A 21,375-nucleotide genomic window follows, 5' to 3' on the forward strand; every position below is an offset into this window, starting at 1 on the left:
TATAATGCCATTTTGACAACCGTTCACCACCACTTTCACTGTATGGAAAGGAGCAGTGTGAACATTTCTCAAAACATCCCCCTTTGTGAAGACATAGTTCACCTTTATGTCGTTCCAAATCACTTGATTGACTTGTTTCCTAATTTCTAGATACATTTTGCTTTGAATCAGAGTTTGCAATGCTGTGAATGGGAAAAAATACCAGAACCGGAGTGAGTATTCACTATTACGCTCTGTTCCAGAAAGAAAGACACACCTGGAATCTCTCGTCGGTTTCTCCTTCTCCCATTTGCTTCAGAAGGTCTCCGCTGGCCTGTCCGATGCTGCCCGCCGCCGTCAGAACAGTCTGTCTGGGCTGTGGGGTGATATCGACACTTAAGAAATGACCCACGTACGGCCAACCGCGACGTCTCAGAACACAATGCGCGGCTAATCACATCCTGCCTATCAGCTCTGCACCCCACTACAATTACCCTTGTCTAGCACAAGCCAAACAAATAAACAGATTGTGACTGTGCTCTGTAAACCAGGAAGGAAAAAACAGAGCTTAACGAGTTCATTATCAAATCCGCCTGTAAACAGCAGTGCGTTACTGGCGGATTAGATGTGAAGGGGCTGAGGGGTTTGCGTGTTTGCATTCGTCACCTCTCCAGAAGCCGGCTCCACGGCTCTGAGCAGGTCAGACACGGCCCCTGTGAGGGTCCGGGCGGCCCCCATTAGATTCTGCCCGCTGCCCACTTCGTCCTCCATCAGAGCCGCCAGGAGCTTCACTCCCTTGGACATCTCCGTCAGGTTTGAGGAGATGGTGGTGATGGCGCAGCCCACGGCGGTATAATCCGTGTCCGAAGGGTCACCTGGAGCGAATCGGAAAAATGGCTGATTAAAAGTGTGAAAGAGTGAGCGATTTAAAGGGATAGTTCATCTAAAAATGCTAATTCTGTCATTTATTATCCATGCATTATGGAAATGAAATTTTTTGGTGGAATTTTTCTCTTTTATGTATCCTAAATATGTAATTAAATCCTATTTTCTCGCTTTCTGCATAATTTGACAGGAGCTGTTATTGTTAACTAAAACTATTAAAAACTGGGGTCGATGATTAAAATAAAGCTAAAATAGAATATTAATATTAGACGAAAAATTTAAACAAACAAATGAGAAAATAATATCTTGCCAACTAACCAACTAACTGAAATAAGTACGTACTAAAATGACTAAAACTAATACTGAAATACATTTTTTTATATATATAAGTTAAATAACAAAAACTAATAAAAATGAATAAAACAAACTAAAATGAAAATGAAAACTGAGCTAAAAATATTAAATAAAACTATAATAGTATATAAATAATTCTAAAATAACACTGAACTTGACAATTACAGCTTGGAAATGATGCACAGTAAACATTTATTTTTCTTAAACATCAGTTGTTGTTTTTTAAACATCACATGACTCATATTTCATCTTCAGCTCTTCGCTGACACATGTCAAATTTTTCGGCAACCTAATTAATTAAAAATAAACTATTAATGATAAAACGGTTTGGTGTGATGGAAATGACTTAATTTGCATAATACTCGATTTTTACATAATAAATATTAAACTTTGTTCAGACTATTATAGTTTTAAGCATGTAATAATTTATATTTTTATTACTGATTTTAATACTTAAATTCTGAATTTGAAGAGTAGGCAAAATAAACTAAAATAAACTGCTGAATTGTTCACTATAAAACCAGGAACATACATTGCCAGTTTTACTTTCATGTCTTTAACACGCTCCACTCAAATGTGCAACACGTGCAATAACGTAATCATTATTAGTGAGCTCATTCAAAATGAGATCCATATTACCCATATGCATTCCATCTATAGTGCGGACATCCACACATCACACTATATCCTAACAAGCTCTTCAGGGCATGAGAACAGATGTAAAGCACAGGCTGAAAAGAAAAAAAAAACCAGTAAAGTTTGAGCTGGGTTCCTGGCTAACAGGCAAATCTCCGCACTATCAAACAGATGGCACGAGGAGATTAAATCCAGCAAAAACCTGGTCTGGTCCGCATGGAATCTCTCCAGAACGCGGGAAGGAATACACAAATCCTGCCAAGCAGTTCAGCTTCGGGACAACAAACTTCACATTCATTAATGGAAATATTTATTAGTGCAATTGGAGAGTGACTTATTATTTAACAGTGAGATGAAACTTATTTTCGCTGGTATGAAGTAATTAAACTAGCAATTGCAAGACTGCATGTGTAAATATCTTCTGAATCATCATCGTTTTCATACACTTGTGGTGTTGGACTAAAGGATGTGTCTTCAATTATGTTTAACGGTGCATATACACATCACAGGACAATTACAGTCATTTTTGGGAAAAGTCATGATCATTTCCAACATAAATTTGATTTTCACCACATCGTTTGTCTTACTAAGGCTAATTTCATAGCATGTTATACTTTCTAAATACACTCTAAATTATTCTGATGGTCCACTTTAGACACTCTAGTACCTTTGCAACTACACTGCCTGGCTAAAAAATAAAGTCGCTGTTTGGATTTAAATAGGCAAATGCTTAAGAGTCTACGATTGGATCATTATTGCAGTGATTATTATGTTTCTAGCATGTTATATGTTTGGCAACAGATCTTCTAACCCTAATTGATGGAGTGTGTAGCTTTTCATTTCTTAAACAACCATGTAGGAAGACACATCATGGTCATATTCCAGGATGACCATGTCAAGATTCATCAGGCTCAAATTGTGAAAGAATGGTTGGGAGGGAGCATGAAGAATAATTTTCACACATGAATTGGCACCTCTGAGTCCAGACCTTAAATTCATTGAAAGTCTTTGGGATGTGCTGGAGGAGGCTTTACAGAGTGCTGGACTCTTGCATTGTCAATACAAGATCTTGACTAAAAAATGTATGCACCTCTTGATGGAAATAAAATGACAACATTTATTTCAATCAAGAGTTGCAACAATTTTTGGTTAAGATCTTGTAAAGTCAACTTCAGAACATCCCAAAGACTTTCAATGAATTTAAGGTCATATAAGCATTTGAAAAGAGGCTAAGTAAGGCATTTTTGATGTGATGGTTTATGGGTAATTCCTTATTCGGTCACATACCGGCAGTGAGGTTGACCACTGATGCGGTACCAGCCGTGATGGCATCCACTTGGGAGTGAATCTCATGTTTGGATTCATCCACCTTGTTCTGAACCCACATTCTGGACGCCTTTTTGGGAGAAAAGAGAGGAAAAGTATTACTAGTGTATTCATGTGTTTTTTAGGGATTTTTTCCACTACGAAATATCAAGGTTATGTAAGCACAGGTAAATGATCAATGACCATCTCTGCAATTATAGTCAATAAATGAACAATAATTGTAAGGCAATGCCACAATACATCACTGTAATGTCACAATAACAAAAACCTTAATATGAAAAAAAACACATTATGAAGCTTTTACTCTAGTTTGTGGCGCATATTCTGGCTCAATGTCCCTCATGGGATTTCAACTAGCAACCTTCTACTGCATAACAAATCACACACAGGGACATACTGTACGAGGATCTTTCCTCCTAACACCATTACCCACATAAAAAACAGTTTTGTTTTTTGTCTCTGTATAATTTCTCACCATGTCGTGTCCCAGTGGTGGAAGATGATCAACCTCTCCCAGGTCAGCTTGCGCCTGCTGGACAGCTTGCATACTGGTGTTAATGGTTCCCATCAATGCTTGCTGGGCCAAATTCTGAAGGCACAGGAAGTAGGCATTTAGAAGACGATATGCAGAAAATATGCACTCTATAGAAGAACCAGATATGCATCATTTCAGTGCATTGTTGTGTTATGAAGTGCGCCAGAATGCAAAGCATGGCATCACCACACGGGAAGCTAATGAGCAACAGTTTAAAGAGAGTAGGGTGACCACCTGTACTGCATTTGTCCCGCAAAATCACATCTACTGTCCTGCAACAGAGCAATAACCAGGTCACCCTAAATGAAAGTCTTGTTGAACAAGATAGTTCAGGTTGGCTAAACTGTACAGCTAGCTACCTTAATAAAGTTGCAGTGACATTAGTGAAATCTTAACGAAATTTCAAGGAGGGAAATAAGTCCATTGTCAATACGGTAGTGATGTATGAAGCACAGCTCACACAGAAGTCACTTGCCAACCAATCAGCTTTCCGTTGGTCAGTGTGACGAATCCGTGTGACCAACTTTAAATTGTTGCGAAATCTGCGTGGGAAAATCTTTCACCTATGGATTCCTATTGAAATGACTAGATTTTGTCTGTGAAAATTCATCAAACAACCGTAAACGTGAGGCCACCTTAACACATCCAGTTTAATATCATAATCATTCATACATTTTGAGTAAACATTAATACATTTCGAGCCTCCTTGGGTTTGGAGGGTTGTTTCCAAAAGTAAGGCGCATTCAGTATGTACTTAGGGACTGTGATTGCAATGTATTGGTAAGTGATTTGTGCCTGCTTTGCGTATGTGTGTAGAGTATGTTTCTGTGACCCAGAAGCAACCCTGGCGGGATTTGAACCCACAACCTCACGGTTACCAGTCATTAACCAATAAGTCACACTCAGGGGCTTGACATTAACATCCACCAACCCGTTCAATTTTGTATATAATATATACATTTTTCAATTGTAGTCTTCTAAAAAAAGGCATCTGAAATAATAAACAAAGTGCAATGTAATGTTCCGATACATATCGATACTGAAATATCTGAAATGCTTCCAATACTAATTTTCTGCAGAATAGATGCGCGATACCAGCTGCGCTTTCTCTCTCTCTCATGATCTCTCCGACAGTGTGTGACACACAAACCCGCCTCCCACCACTCACTCTTCAGATGCTTCAGATGAATATTGTTGGTGTTACAGGGTTTGAATTTCGGTGTGGGATTGCGCTTATTGCGCATCATTTTACTCATTCGTGCAGATTTTGTATTTACACCCAAAGTGCGCGCACATAAAGCTGCCTCTCAGTACCAAATTGAGTTATTTTTCTTTGCTTATTGCGCTTAAACAGTCAAATATGCACAAAATAATGTCAGAATGACGGCGAGTATTCACATAAACGCAGTCAGTTATGTTTTAAAGTAACTTAAACAGTTGAGAAAGAAAACGCATGTGTAACAGTATAATGGATACGTACATCAGGTCTTAAAGTGACAGGAGCCTAATATACCTCCTGCCAAATTATGAGATCATTTTAAAAATATCTATATTTGCAGTTTTTTTGCCGTGGTATCAATGTCAAAATTGTGGCCAGTGAAAATGAGAACTGGTGAGCAAAAAGTGTGATCACACTGCATACGTTTAACAAACACCATGGAGGAATTATTCTAGTTAAATGAAACTAAAACCATAAAAACATTTTTGTTACTCAAAATAAAATAAACGTTAGCGGATATAAAATATACAAACTTTACAAATTTTATTTTAGAAAGTTGCCAGGGCAAAATTTCTCATTTTCATTTAGTTTACCTTCATGTAAAACAACAAATTAATAAAAACTATATAGCTACATAAAAACTTACAAAAATTAAAATTACTAAAACTTAAAACATGAAAAAAAATCACAATATACACTACAAGATTTGATAAATGTCTTTTAACAATCAATTTTGATTAATTCACCTTGTCACTATAACCATCATAAATCTTCGAGCTCCCAATTATCCCAGTTATCAAATGTGACAGTATAATTACCCACAAATAAATCACAATGAAGGTTTAAGTAACAGATGGAGCCCTGTGGCCTGCTCCATGAAGCTAGTTGAACAAGCTCTGAGTTTCAGAGCAGGTTTAGAGTTGACAAAACCATAGAAATCACAACCTGGTTTAAATCAGGTCCAGCGGTCTCACAAACGCGATCGAGATATAAACATCAGCGCAGTTGCGTGTTCTCACCAGAGGGGGCATGTGTCCTCTGTGCATCTGTCCCATGGTGATCTGCTGTTGAGCCGAGGGCATTGTGCCCATGTTGAACGTGTCGGGGCCTCCGATTGACCCCGACCGCATGATGCCAGGCAGTGCCACCGACCCGTGCTCGACTCGACCGACCCGATTAAACTGCTGCTGGAGGATAGTGGACCTACGAAACAAGAAACGGCTCATTATTAGACGCTGTCAGGCTGCATTCACTCATATCTGTGAATGATGGTTGTTGTTGCTACAGTAATTACTGACAGCCTTTAAAATCAGCTGAGTGGCTCTTCCCTATTCGCACCAGGAATACAGACGCTTCAGGCACTGTTACTTAATTAGAGCTTATTGTGAGAGGCCTCAATTTTTGGATTATAGTGCTAAAAGTAACATGAGTAAATTGGCACGAGGACAGACGCAGGCACCGATGCCCGACGTCTCCCCTCCTACAGAGAGAAGTGGGATGCCGTCGCCCATAACAACCACTTTCCAGGCAGTGCTCGAGAGGACGTGACCCATCTGTATATCCGATTCTGATAGAACCAGAGCCCAGGCTGGATAAAAGAGCTGCTGGGAAGAAGTGCCAGGCAAAGTAACTTTGAATATGATTTTTTTCTGCTAGCCTGGTCAAACCAGTAGCTCAGATTTGATGAAAGAAGATTTTGATGTCTTTCATTTAAAAAAAAAAATTCCGAAATTCTCGTCCCAAATTTTCGCAGGTTAAAAAATAAATACGACCTCACGACATGTTGTGTCAATCATGTTTACACACTGCCTCAGAAACTTTCGTCCATCATTAAAAAAATCCGGATCGAGTTTCGTATCGGCGTATTTCATATTGTTTCGACAATACACAGCCACCGAATGACGAAAAAACTCATACGAAAATTTCGGACTCAGTGTGCAAGGACCTTTACATTTAAATGGATTTAATTACAATGTATTTACTTATTACAATACATTTATATAAAAAAATTAAATTAAAAAAAACTTCTTGCGTTGTTTTTTTTTTGCCTCTTCACGATGACTCGCTTAATTTTGTCCTAATTTGTAAGTCGCTTTGGACAAAAGCGTCTGCTAAATGACTAAATGTAAATGTCAATTAATTTTCTTCTTAATTACATTTGACAAATCACCAAGAAAAAGTTCATACTCATTGGTCATCATAGCATTTTTTGGTTTACTTTTTACCTTAAATCTATTACTGCTATTGATTATAGTGTATTAATATACTGATTAACTGATTTTTGGTCTTCATTTAGTGAAAAACAGAGGAAAATATGCCTTCATTCTTGTGTTACATTTGTCAGTATGGGGCAATCATAAAATATCAACCTTACTGATTTCGTGTAGAAATAATCTACTAACTCGATAAGAGAATATCTGTTGAAATGCAATTATTCTTTAAAGAAGCGTGTTGTAGATTCATGACTTTGAGTGCAAGGCTTGTAATGTTAAATTACATGGCAAACTGTCAACCCTGTTACCAAGATTTTGTAAAGTAAGCAACTGATTATTGAAAACTGCATATAGAAATAATTTGTAGAAATATTCTCTTTATAATATCATGACCTTGAGCAAAAGGCTTGGAAGTAAAAATAAAATGATCAACCCTGTTATCATGATTTGTATAGTAAATTTCAGAAAACTGAAATGTGGATATTAAGAAATATCTGAATGAATTGCTCTTTCTTACTTTGTGGTTTGACTTCGACTTTGAGCACAAGGCTTGTAAAGGCAAATTAAACAATCAACCCTGTTGCAATGATTTTCTACGGTAAACACGTGATTACTCACAACTGGATATTTGTAGAAATATCAGCATTTAAATTATCTTGACTGACTAAAAGAGTAAATTTCAAATTAAAGTAAAGAGTCAATTAAACTGTAAAACGGTCAACCCTGTTACCTTGATATGATATGATGTAATTTATTAACACTTAAACACTTACTTGTTTGGTAGAATGTTTGAAATCTTATAGAAATGTACTATTAAAAAAAAGCAACTTATCAAACTATAAGGCAGCCGTTTTATTAAATACATAAACCAAGATAAATTTAGTGAGCGGCTGAGAAATAGTGAAATGTAGAAAGGGAAATATTCACACATTCACTATTTCTCTCCTCCAGGAACCTGATATCTTAAAATGACGCCTTGCACTTGCACTTTTTGTGGAAATAATAATCTCTCTCTCGTGTTCTCAGTGAAGAGAAAAATACGTCTCCATCTTGTGATTAAAAACGGCAGCGTGCAACCCGAGCGTCTCCTCCAACGTCATTAGAAACCTCAGTTACACACTATCAGTCGAATACAAATGAAACGCACTGATTCAAAACAACATTTATAATCACAAGGCAATCACAACAAGCGTGACTTGAATGAATTCTGAATGAGAAAGACCGAAAACAGAGCATCATGGGACAAGAACAAGACATCTCCACTGACTTTTTGGGGGATACGGATTCTTCCAGCATGGTGGACTCCTCATCACCGTCCAAACCAAACCGATCTTTACTCTGTTTCTGTAAAATAAGAACATCAAGGAAAACGTCTGAGTGAATTAATGGAAAAATTATGGAATATCTTTGTGGCGATTTAAAAAAATCACAACATTTTTGTGTGAACTGCCCCTTTAATTCTCATGTGTTGCAGAGCCAGTGACTTGCTTTCTTAAGGATGATGTCAATGTATCCAGCGATGAGTTGTGAGATCTGCTCCCCTTCTGTGGTCTGGACGGAATAATAGCTCTCCTGGTACTCGCCGAAATCCTGCATAAGGCCACACACACACACACATACATATCAGATATGAGAAGCACACATCAAGGCTGTCTTCTTGTAAGGTGTAGATGTGTGCTTTCTATTTTAGCTGACAGGAAGTCAGCCAACTGTCCTTGGAGCACAAGTGCCGTACATGAGATGCTATAAGTGGCTCTTAATGGTGAAGCAGAACTGCACATCTCAAAGCAAGGTTAAAACACTCATGTAAAAGAGGACTACGGCATTTTCTCAAGAAAAAAAACAACCTATTATTACGTTAAAGGAACAACAATATTTTTACAATGACATTAGCTGTTACTGGCAATACAGCTCAATATAGCCAGGTTTCCATCCAAGGGTTTCTTTGCGGTAAATGTTTACCGATACAGCTTCTTGCGTGTCAGTCTCCAACATTGTTTGAGAAAATTGTTGAATTAATTAGTTTTTTTTTGTGCGCACAAAATGTATTCTCGTTACTTCATAAATTTAAGTTTGAACCACTGTAGTCACATGGACTATTTTCATGATGTCTTTACCACCTTTCTGAGCCTTGAAAGTGGTAATAACATTGCAGTCTATGGAGGGAAAGAAAGAGCTCGGATTTCATCAAAAATATCTTAATTTGTGTTCTGAAGATGAATGAAGGTCTTACGGGTTTGGAAATGACACGAGGGAGAGTAATTAATGACAGAATTCTCATTTTTTGGGTGAACTAACCCTTTAAGCATAGCCATGTCAAAATTCCATTCAATATCAGAATGATAAATGAACAACACACTCCAAGGCAGCAAACTTTAATTTCTTTCATCTTTGCCCCCCATTGTTCTATTTTCTGTTCTATTTTCTAAGTCTTTAAAGTGATTAAGCTGGATTCATGCTGGTTTATATAATTAGAAATTACTCCACACTTATATTTCATAAACCAAAATAAAAAAAATGTAGATTTGAATTAAACATTTCTTATCAATGCTATTAATGCATCAGTGCTTAGTAATTACATTAATAACATATAAATGGAGTATATATATATACATACATACATACATACACACATATATATATACACATACACACACATATACAATATATGTATATCTAATTATTATATAATATAGTATGTATTATATTTCATTATTATATTATAACAAACAGTATATATAAATTGATGTATGTATTATATTATATATATTTTTTATTAATATTTAAATATAAGGTAAAACATTATATAGATAATATATATATATATAGAAACAATATATATTAATATATACATGTATAATATTATTATAAGTTATATTATATTACATTTTATTTTCATTTTGTGTTTAATATGATATAAATACAAAGTACAAAATAACATACAATGGGCCCAAAAAGTATTTGGACACTTTAGTCACACTAACAAACATTAGTTTGCAGATACTGACAATGGCATTCAGACAATATTAAAGGCCAGAGTTACCAACAGCTTGCGCCAGCGCCAACCCTAGTCAGGATTTACTAAAAACAAGGATTTACTGAAAAGGCGTGAACAGTTATTTTTGTGGCTGACTTTATTGCATATTCATTTGTAGGAGTTTCCCTTTCAGACACAACATTTATGGGAGGAGAGTATTTAAATTAATCATACAAAGTGATTTACTAAGGTTTGCGCTAGTCAGTTTACTGGTATTTGCGCCATTATTTACCGCCCCAAAAAAGCATGTCTTAAAAGCTTCCATCTGAGCTTATATAGGATTGCGCTCTCACGCTAATTTGCCATGTTTAGTAAATCTGGCCCTAAGCATACAAACCAAATACATTATAGGAGCCACTGCATATACAACTAAATAAACATACAGTAGTGAACATATAGGCAGATAAAGTGACTGAAGAGTCAAAGGAACAATCCAATCACACTGTGACTCATGTTAAATGGAGTGAATAACGTACCAGTGTGAAGCTCTTGGGTGAAGCCGCCCACCTCTTCACTGTGGTGAGGGGCCACTCCTGCACCACCTCTTTGGTCTTCTCATCCACCCTCATCACTGACTCTTTGGTAATGCCCAGCAGACGCGGGACCAACTTGTTCTTGCTTTTCATCTTCTCCTGTTGAAAAATAACACATGGCGTTTGTGTATTGTGTGGCGAGGACTGAAATATACAATGGAATGTTGATTAATGACTTTTTATTTCTCTATTTATATAATTACTACTCATTATTCATTTTGAAAGAAGTGTCACCCTCTATGTGGTTTAATGTCCTTATTGCAACTCCCTCCCTAAGCAGAATAATGGATTGTTTATTCGCTTCTATGTTTGAAAAATAAATACTGCACTGGCCCTCTGGAATATTATATTATACTATAAAAAAATCAAAAAAGTACTTTTAGCAAATGTTCTTTTAAAAGTCTAGTAATTTCGTCTTTCTGCTCAAGGTAAACTGGTGAAAATTACTGATGACTCATCCTGCACTACAGTGCTTTTCGCCCAATCAAATGCTCTTTACAATGAGAATGCCCCGCCCCCTGATACCACTTGTCTCCAATTTGCATGTGGCAAAAATTTCAACAGTTGTGACCACTCTAAAACACATTGGTTGTTTAAAGAAATGGAGCTCTTCGATATGCTCTGTCTAAACTTCCTGTTTCAACAGGAAATACATCAACACGGTAAAGAAAACTGTGCTTGTCATGTAATCTCACTAGGTTTTGAAGTAGTTTTGAAGTAATCCAGCATGCAATTATTGGAATACTCTGTTAGCTCACATACAATACTTCACCAAAATGTCTATTTGATGTTGATGATATGTTAGAAGAACAGCATTTAACTGACATTTAAGTGATGTTTATGATTCGAGATGCATGTGAATTGACTCATTTGCATTCAAGAGTCTTACAAAAAAAAAAAAAGACACTTCAAATTAGATGGTTTCCAGATACTTTGTTCCTTAATAGCGGTCATGGCGACTTATGTGTGAAATCTGATATACAAAATCATACAGTTGCACCTTGATACCGAATTAGAGGATCAGAAAGAGGCTCACATAGAATAGTAGTTAATAGTAGCCCCAAAACAAACGTGCATAAATATATTTTCACAACATTATCCAGGCACTTTTGGCATACTAATTCAACATTCTATGATTTAGAGCATGGCAATCCTAATCTTGCATACTGACATCTCATTTGAAAGCTAATGTGCCACTTGACCATGGTGCTTTCTGCCATTTCCCTTTTACTATCTCTCTCTCTCTCTCTCTCTCTCTCTCTCTCTCTCACACACACACGGTCCAAAACAATTGCCTGCAAATGGCATCCTGCCAGATGGCTCGGACCGCCACACAAATACATAATAACAACACTAAACGTTTAAATGACCTCTTGTGCCGAACATCTCAGGACTATTGTTTTCACCTGAGGGTCGAAAATAACAACCTCTGATAAGAGGGAATTATAAATAACAGCAAGACCCGCTGATATTGTTTAGGGCCCTCATGCACAATTGACATCGCTTTTCAAGGGTGAGGTTTATGCAACGTGAGTAAATATAGATTTTTTTTTTTTGGTAAATGTTCATTGTCTAATCGTCTGCGTCAGTCAGGAACGGTGCGGTGCTTTTGATAATTCAATGCAGTGCAATCTATTGTTAGGCCCTATTAATTTGAAACCGGGCACTTAGCAACACTCCACTAATGACCTGAAACTGATCCTTGAGTGAGCGGCTTGTAAATCTTCCTCTGTGTGCCGTACAGATTAAAACTGCTTAATAGTCTTAAAAAACACAAACAGAACTGGAATAAATGAAAACACTTTCTAAGAACCCTGTATATGGATAAACATACACAGGCTTACTTTCCAAACATTAATTACAAGGCTCTCTTGAATACTTGATTATGATTTGTCAATTGCAGCATTCTGTAGTCCATTTTTTTTTTTATATATATATATATAATATATATAAACTAAATATATATGTATTATATAAACAAAAACGTTCATGTTAGATGAGACTAATCACGATTAATCGATTAGACAGTACTTATCTATATGATTAATTTATATAATATATTAGTATTATTAATGTATAGTGGGATCAAAGTGGTGCAGATGGGCAAGCCATATGATGCCAGAATAAGGGCTAATATGGCTGAATACAAACAATAGAATAATGAAGATAAGGTCAGAGGTGTGAAAGGTTTGTCGAGTGAGAACAATAGAAACATGACTGGGGGCAGGTTCGCCACACCAGACCTAGACAATATACTACAAGTGGGTGTTTACAGGACAATAAAATATTTTTATAGCATCTTATCAGCCTTCTCTAAAAACGCACATGACATGATCTTAGAAAATGTTTCATAAAAATCATGGATTTAGAGATAACATCCTCACATTTGAAATGAAGCATGACCACACTTGTGGCTTCAGCATCATTGTGTTTCTAAGTAGCTACACTATAACCATATCATATTTCTATACATTTAAAATATATTTTGATAATATTAATATTTTTGTTTTTATGTTTGAGCTTATATATCTCCATATTAATAACAGTCTGAGTAATTCTGAGTCTTGGGGCTCTATCTTACACCCGGCGCAATGCGGCATGCGACGCTAGTTTCAGCCCGACGCAGTTATCATTTTCACGTCTTGCACCACATTGTTTAAATAGCAAATGCATTTGCTCCCATATGTGCGCCCATGGGCGTGCTGGTCTGAAAATGAGGTGTGTTCTGGCGCATTGTTGGCGCCTAGCTATTTTGAGGGAGCAGAAACCTGGTCTAAAGTCAATGGCGCAGAATTATTTTTTTTGTTATTTAAAGAGCGCGTTAGTAAAATGCATCTATAGGTGGGTCCACAATGCGCGTTTGCTCTCTAGAGAAGCGTTCAGTTTTTCTGCTTGCAAACTCTGCCATGTAAATAGCAATCCGCCATGGCGCGAGCGCAACTGGCATTTAAAGGGAATGGGAGATGAGACTCTGATTGGTTTATTGCATGTTACGCCCAAAACACACCCATTACTCATTAAGAGAATAGGGACAACCCTTTTAGACCACCAACCATTTTTACTCGTTAAACTTGCAAAAGTGGATTCGGACATGCCCTAAGTGTGCTTGCGCCCTGAGATTTAGACCATGCGCTTAGAATGTTAAAATTGGGCCCTTTGAACTGTAAAGTCTCATATATGTTGGTTATGCGTCTATTCAAAATTACTTATGAGCATCAACTTTTTTATTTTGGATATGTCATTTATGCCCCATTAGCCAAAATAGGGGGTGTGGGAGAAGGGGTTAGTTAGTTTTAAAAAGATATAAACCCTTAGTTGATGTGTAGTTGAAGAAAACACCCATGTGTTTTGCAAATGTTTTGTGTCTGCGATTGTATTCTCTGAGAGCACTGATAATATGAATTATTTAATCATCTTTCCGATCACTCTGTTTGCTGGTTTATTGTACATTCCAGTGTTTCCTGCATCTCTATTCAGAGCTGCGCCATAACAAAAGAAATGACATTTTACTCGACTTGTGTGCTTGCAGTCTGAATTGAATGTGATGAGAGAAAAAAAAAATTGTGTGGCACAAAAAATACAAGGATAATAAATCTTAACATCTTTCTGTTGTGTAATATTAACTGGCTACATGCACACACCGTCTATCTGCATTTTAAGGCTTCAAACATGACTCGTCCAATCATAATTTAGAGTTCGTACTTTTTAATACTCACCTTCACCAGGAAAAACGACACTCCGTATGTGCGTAAGGACCTGGCAAGCTTCACATACTTGACTTTCGCCTCGATCTCCGTCATCTCACCGCAGATTTTGTGATCCTGGTGAGGAGAATAGATCAAGAACATTTCCAGGCCATTATGGGGTTTGAACCAGGCACCTTTTGGTTACAATCCAACTTAGTCTTTTGCATTATCAGGTTAATCAAGTTTTAATTTACATTTGTGTGATCTAAATAATTCTCGTTTCTGTTTTCAAGGTAAAACACATTTAATGTCAGAAAGCAGAAGGCCTTTCTCAAGCTGAATAAAGAGAATAAACATATATTGTATATATACACAAGCTATTATCTTAGATTAAAATAATTTTAAGTTATTATCTTAATCTATACAGATTTGGTATTCTGTACATTTAAGTAAAACCATTTTAATAAAAAAAAAAGTAATTAATTGTCTTGGTAACTTTACAATAAAGTTTAATTGTTAACATTGGTTAACTATATTAGTTTACATGAACTAACAATGACAATACTAACAATACTTGAACATCATTTATCTTAATGTATATATGTAAACATTTCCATTAACTAATTAATGAAGGTTAATAAATGCTGTAAAAATATATTGCTCATTGTTAGTTTTGTTAACAGATGAGACCTTATTTTTAAAGTGTTAACATTATCTCTTTTTAATAACCAAAAGCATAATACTTAGATATATCCTATATGTTGCCTTATATAACACTTATAATTTGGATCTCTTTATAACTATTGTAATGTTTACAGCTATTGTCAACTCAAACATTCAACCCTGTTACCCAAGTTTTTTAAACAAAGAAAATCAATGAAACAAAATTTGTTGTCTTTTTATTGATAGAAAATTGATCAATAACTACAAACCAAGCTTTGATCCCAGACCTAAATTAAGCTTCATTTTCAACCCTGTTACGCATTCGCTTGTAGAATTAGAATTTAGAATGTAGAATTTACATTTTGTAGAAAATCAAATGTTGATATTAACTTGATAGTAAAAATTAGGGGGGAAACACAAATCAGTGTAAAAACAACAACTACAACAACAGTATTTAGATTTGTTATAAATATTAGTAACAGGGTCGCATATAATGCACATAAAATTAAACCATTCATCTAATATTTAGCTTGACCTCCTGGAATCCACATTTTCTTGAAGGTTAAGCAGCTCATTTTACTGACCATGTTTTGAAAATGTAATGGTTGCAGGCTGTATTCAGTATCTTATCATGGAGAGGGCCTATTATTATGTTTTCCTGGAGTAAAGTCGACAGAGGGTCACGTACCTGAAAAATTCGCTTCTCCGCCCCCCTCTGCTTGATGTATTCTTTTGGTAGGAACTCCTTTAGGCTGCAAATACATTTCTCATGTTTACGCTCATACTACACAAACATTTTCCCTCAGAGCAAAACAAAACACATGAGGTCATCCTGGCGGGAATTACATCTTCATAACGTACGCCCACACCGATTCTTAAGGCTTCCAGACATCACAGAACTCTTACAAATAAGTGTCTAAAATGTAATCAGATAACAACGGAGAGAGTGTGTTTTGTGTGCTTGTTACAGTGACAGTGTTGAATGGGCTGCATATGATACCGCAGCTACAGGGCATTTGGTCTTACTCTAAAAATCCTGGCTTGTGTTTGTGCTCCACGTGGGGACCGAATTGGATCTGTGCCTGAATTCCAGAAAACTCGCAGGCCTTTTCAAAGGACACGGGGTGGGATCCGTTCAGAATGTCATCCCTGGCCTGAATCAGAGACAGGAAACAAGAGCAGATGTTACAGAATGTAATAAGAGTGCTAACAAAGATGTTACAGAAGGTGTGTGGTCCCGCCCAGCATTTGTTCTTGCTACAGAAGGGCGTTTCACTCAGACATACCTCGCGATAGGGAAGAAAAGATGATCACAACTTCCGTTTCATGAACATTTTTAGTTTAAGGGGTTTGACTGAGAATTTTGACAAGGAAACCCTGTTATTTGGAAAACTGTTTGGTGAAGATTCATTAAAGAATTCTCCTCTTGAGCTCGACAATAAAATTACAGCATACGAGTTTGGAACAATGTAATGTTTCAATAAAACAGTGTGGTGACACCGAGTGCAGTCTAATATTACAGACGGCCTGCGGCAGCCCATCTGTTCGAGTGTCTCCTGATATACACCGGAGTATAGTTTAGAGAAAAATTTTAGGTCACACATTAGTTTTGGGTCCAATACTTTCTATTAACTAACTATTAACTATGAATTTTGCCTCAATAAACTATTTACTGTACTAATTACTGTACTAATAAACAGCCAATATCCTAGTAATAAGCATGCTACTAAGCAACTAATTAATAGTGAAAATTAGACCCTAAACTAAAGTGTCACCAAATTTTAGTACAATACCTACACACCCGCCAAGTGAGTATCTACAAAATAAGTGGCGTCTATTAGTCTAGTTTCAAACAATCTGGATAAACTAATTAAAAGGAAAGAGGCAGACATTTGAGTGTGAATGAGGAATGAGGTCATGGAAGTTTTACATCATCATAAACAAGTTCATGTTTATGATGACGCCCTCAGGACACCCACCAATCATCTCGCATCGCTCCCAGATGACATCAACATGGTAACAGTAGCAGATACAGTCAGTGAGGGTTTATGGGAACTCATCATGACAAACTCAGATACGACGTGGTTACACCCCCAGTACGGAGCAGAGAAATCCCCTTCAGCTTGCCAAACACTCCTGAGCGCATACATGTGTAACGGTCTGTGTGTGTATGTGTGTGAGCGCCGCTCTTCTGTTTCTCAAAGTATGTGGGTGTGTGTGGCACCATGTCAGAGAATTTCACGGGGGCGTGTGTGTTTACTACAGAGGAAGAGAGAGACAGAGGGAGATTGAGGAAAGGGAGGAGAAGTGTTACTCTATATGTGTGTGTCCTGACTCATGTGCACCAATTCAACAGCACGAACATACAAAAAAATAACTGTATCCATCACTTACAAAAGGTACCACGGTATTATTTGCCGAAGCACTGTAGAATACAATGTAAATACCAAGGTACCAATACCAATACCAATTTTTGGACATGTATCATAGTAATACCATGCAATTCTTCTTGCATGTCAATACCATGTTTCTGGACATGGTAGAACCACATTGCATGAATATGATAATCAAAGTACCATGTTAATGGTATTTTGACTATGTATAAGGTACCATGGAACTCTTCAAAGAACCATGCAAATACCATGTTTTAGGTACATAATAAACAAATATCAAAGTTTCATGACATTACATGATTTTAGAAAAATACCATGTTAATAACTATGTTTTTTGACAAGGTGCTGTAGTGATGCTGTGTATTTGGGAATGGTAACAAGCTAATACCATGGTTTTGTCATGAGAGCATATTTAGATATATTTTTAAGACAGAAAAATGTGGTTTTACAGATGCTAGAAACGTGACTTAATTAGAGCAGCCATCAAATGTTAGACAGTATTTTGGGTTATTGCGTGCAGAGGTTTTTGGTCCAATAATTAAAACCAACTATGCATTTTGTTAATTTTTTGCATTGGTAAGTTTCGTCAGGGCTCAAAGAAATATAGAGTTAAGTATCATCAGCGTAACAGTGAAAGCTAACGCCATGCTTCCTTATGATATCTCCCAAGGGTAGCATGTACAGGGTGAAAAGTAACGGTCCTAGTACTGAGCCTTGTGGTACTCCATACTGAACTTGTGAGCGATATGACATCTCTTCATTTACATAGAACATAGTTGTGAGGATAGCACCTCAGTATATATCAAAGTACCATGGTATAACTATGTTATTTAAACAAAAACTGTGATACTATGTTTTTTGAACAAATGTACCATGCTAATACCATGGTTATCATAAAAAATATCTTGTAGTACTACTGTATATACATACTATAATATGCTAAAATGAATATGATAACCACAGTACCATCATGTTTCTGAACATGGTAGTGTTGTAATAATATCATATTTTATGTATATGTATTTTTAAGCACATGTAATCATAATTCCAGTGTACATGATACTGCCACAGTATTTTCAAAGTGATGTATGTATGTGAAAATTGGACATATTTTAAACAAACATTTAATTACAAGGATACAGACATTTATTTTCCATGTTTTCCATTCAAACCCAGATACACTGACCATATACAGTACAAGGTAATAAGTGCTTATACATTATTTTATATAAGCTAACAAGTGCAGGTGACTGAGTATGTGCGTGTTTGTCAGCGGGCAGTTGCTCTGGACTCCTCAGGCAGACACACTAATGCATCTGCAGCAAACCATGTGCTCCAGAGGCCCGCCTTCTACAACAGCCTCACGGCCTTGAGGGAAAACACGCACTAGTGCAGAGCTCCTTGAGTGGACGCACACATTTGCACTAGACTACTCCCACACACACTTACATACATAAACATGTATGCATGAAAACCCGCTGGCCATTTTGTGACACTAGTCCTTATGACTCAAACCAGAGAGAAAACGAAATATGTTTGGTTTGGAATGTGTGACAACATCACATGTAAGACCATGTGTGAACGAAGCATGACGCAATAAAACATCACACAATAAATTTCAGTTTCCTGGTTAAGAATATTTTATCTGTTTTGTTTTGTGATAATTATTTTTGCTGCATTCCCACATAGATACATAATAAACCTAAAATATGTTCCATGACTTTTGGAATTTCACACGCATTGCTATATTTATATAAAGCATGTGTAAACTAAGCATGATGCAATAAAATAAGGTTATATTTTATTTCGATGGTCCACTTTAGACACTCTACTTACTATACGTAACTTTGCAACATGCCAAATAACTCTTATTAGAGTACTAGTAGACTGTTGGGTTAGGGTTAGGTGTTAGAGTTTGGGTAAGTAGAACAAGTTGACATATGGTTGCAAAGTTACTTATATTCAGTAAAGTAGACCATCAAAACAAAGAGTGTTTTTTTTTGTCAAGATTTCACAATGAAATCTCACTGGTTCAAATTTCCATACAGAAAAAAAAAAAAAAAAAGATTTATGTTTTGATTATTTGTGGATTCTGCATTGCATTGCAAAAAAAAAAAGAAGAAAAAAAAGTGCCTAATTAGGAAGAGATGTGAGGGAAATGTTATCCATACTGCCTATGGGGAGGAAAAGACAAATCGACAAATCAGCAGCTGTGAAGATATGCGCATTGCCTTCTAGGCTGACCAATAATTCATTCATAAGTGCAAAGGACTATTTCACTGCTTTCATAAAACTAAAATGACAACATTTAAACACTTAAATGTCTGTGCAATACTGGCTCTGAGAAATTAATTAATTGTCAGAGCAGGTGGCGATGAAGAGGTTTTGGCAAACTGGTGCATTACAGTTAAACCAGCCAAAAAAAGACAGATAGAGGACAGACAGATTGTCAATAAAAGAGAATAACAACAAGTCAATAAAAAAAAGATTATTATATTTATCAATAATTATAAAGGGTGTCAGGGTGAAGAACTGTTGCTAAAACTCACAAGCCAATTATATTATATTATATTATTCATAACCTGCCATGAAAGACAATAAGATCAAATGAAAAAAATTCTAGCTCCGCCCACAGTGAAATCTCATTGGTTAAAAACATTGGTGAAAAAATGTAAAAATTACAACTTGCCTTGCCTTGCCTAAATTTCACATCAAATATGATCTGATTCGCAGATTTTTTTTGTTTTGTTTTTGTTTTTTGTGAGAACCTGACAGGATATGATGGACAAAGAAAAATAGAAAAAGAGCAAAAAAAGCGAGTGATAGACAGAAATGTTATTTTACCTGTACGTAGAGGAGGTTGAGCTGGACTGGATCACGAGAGTCTACGTTCTGATCAGAATAGAAGAACTTCCTTCGTAGAAGTAGTATCTCGCTCTCCTCTACACCCTGTTCCCGAAATGTCCGACTGTGGTCTAGCCAGTTCACTGCAAATCGAACATTTGGCCTTGTTACCCTTAGCAACATAATTCTTTTTTCAATTATGTATATTACCAACATGGGGGGGTGGGGTGTGTGTGTGTGTGTGTGGGGCTATGATACCAATTATTATATCAGTAAAATATTTGGACTGTGTGTGTAAATCTGGCAGGAAGGTTTGTTTCTGTTTGCAAATGTTTTTTTTTCACAGTTGCCAGGAGCCTCACAATCATCATCTGTGTGAAGTTTGGCTTTCAGCTTCTCCATCTTCCTCTCGTCTCGCAGGAGGGTTCTGTCTTTCTTCAGCGTTCCCATTCCATCCTCTCGCTTCTCCTCCACCTGCTCTTGGATCAGTGAGTACTCCTCATAATTAGTGATTCCTGTGGAGCACGAGATCATCAGCACTCTCTATCTGTCAATCTTCCAGTCTATTTTGAGCAGTTTTTGTGGGAAACTTTAGTAAAACAAATATCATTAAGCCTAAAGGAAATTCTGAAAACACAGTTACTCTTTGTGCCTGGTTGTAAAAATCTGAAATCTGAAAAGAAATTCCTTTTTTAATGTGATTTTTAAGGGAAATAAAACTAATACACATAATGAGAAATGATGAGAACAACAAAAATATATTTTGTTTACTTGTTACTAGTGATGCAAAGATATTACAATTCTGACAAATACCGATAAATGGCAGATATTAGAAATGTATACTATTTAGTTTAAATAAATTACAAATAAAACATTAAAAACTAAAATCAATCATTTTAAATGCTACAAGTGAATTTAGGCTTCACAATATTATAATGTAAAGTACAGTATTAAAAATGAATTGTTATTAAATTATTAGTGTTTTTAAAGATTATTAGATAAAGTGGGTGATAAAGATATTAGTTTTTAAGAGCATTAGATAAAAACGTTAATCTAAATGTAAAAAAGAAAA

General features: G+C 36.3%; 1 protein-coding gene across 2 annotated transcripts in view; it reads right to left on the reverse strand.

Annotated features, from left to right (window-relative positions):
* Nucleotides 1-21,375, reverse strand: part of tln2b (talin 2b) — a 152,956-nt gene that overhangs the window by 63,637 nt on the left and 67,944 nt on the right. For both annotated transcript variants that reach the window (XM_082159833.1, XM_082159834.1), the window contains exons 5-17: nucleotides 20,666-20,818; nucleotides 20,304-20,446; nucleotides 16,093-16,220; nucleotides 15,755-15,818; nucleotides 14,434-14,538; nucleotides 10,661-10,816; nucleotides 8,636-8,737; nucleotides 8,415-8,491; nucleotides 5,954-6,137; nucleotides 3,656-3,769; nucleotides 3,142-3,250; nucleotides 646-854; nucleotides 257-355 (exon numbers count right to left, since the gene is read on the reverse strand). In XM_082159833.1, coding sequence (XP_082015959.1) covers nucleotides 257-355; nucleotides 646-854; nucleotides 3,142-3,250; nucleotides 3,656-3,769; nucleotides 5,954-6,137; nucleotides 8,415-8,491; nucleotides 8,636-8,737; nucleotides 10,661-10,816; nucleotides 14,434-14,538; nucleotides 15,755-15,818; nucleotides 16,093-16,220; nucleotides 20,304-20,446; nucleotides 20,666-20,818 — 1,643 coding nt within the window. The remainder of the gene's footprint in view (nucleotides 1-256; nucleotides 356-645; nucleotides 855-3,141; nucleotides 3,251-3,655; nucleotides 3,770-5,953; nucleotides 6,138-8,414; nucleotides 8,492-8,635; nucleotides 8,738-10,660; nucleotides 10,817-14,433; nucleotides 14,539-15,754; nucleotides 15,819-16,092; nucleotides 16,221-20,303; nucleotides 20,447-20,665; nucleotides 20,819-21,375) is intronic.

Source organism: Leuciscus leuciscus (assembly GCF_965113295.1).
Source record: "Leuciscus leuciscus genome assembly, chromosome: 25".
NCBI classification, from domain to species: Eukaryota; Metazoa; Chordata; class Actinopteri; order Cypriniformes; family Leuciscidae; genus Leuciscus; species Leuciscus leuciscus.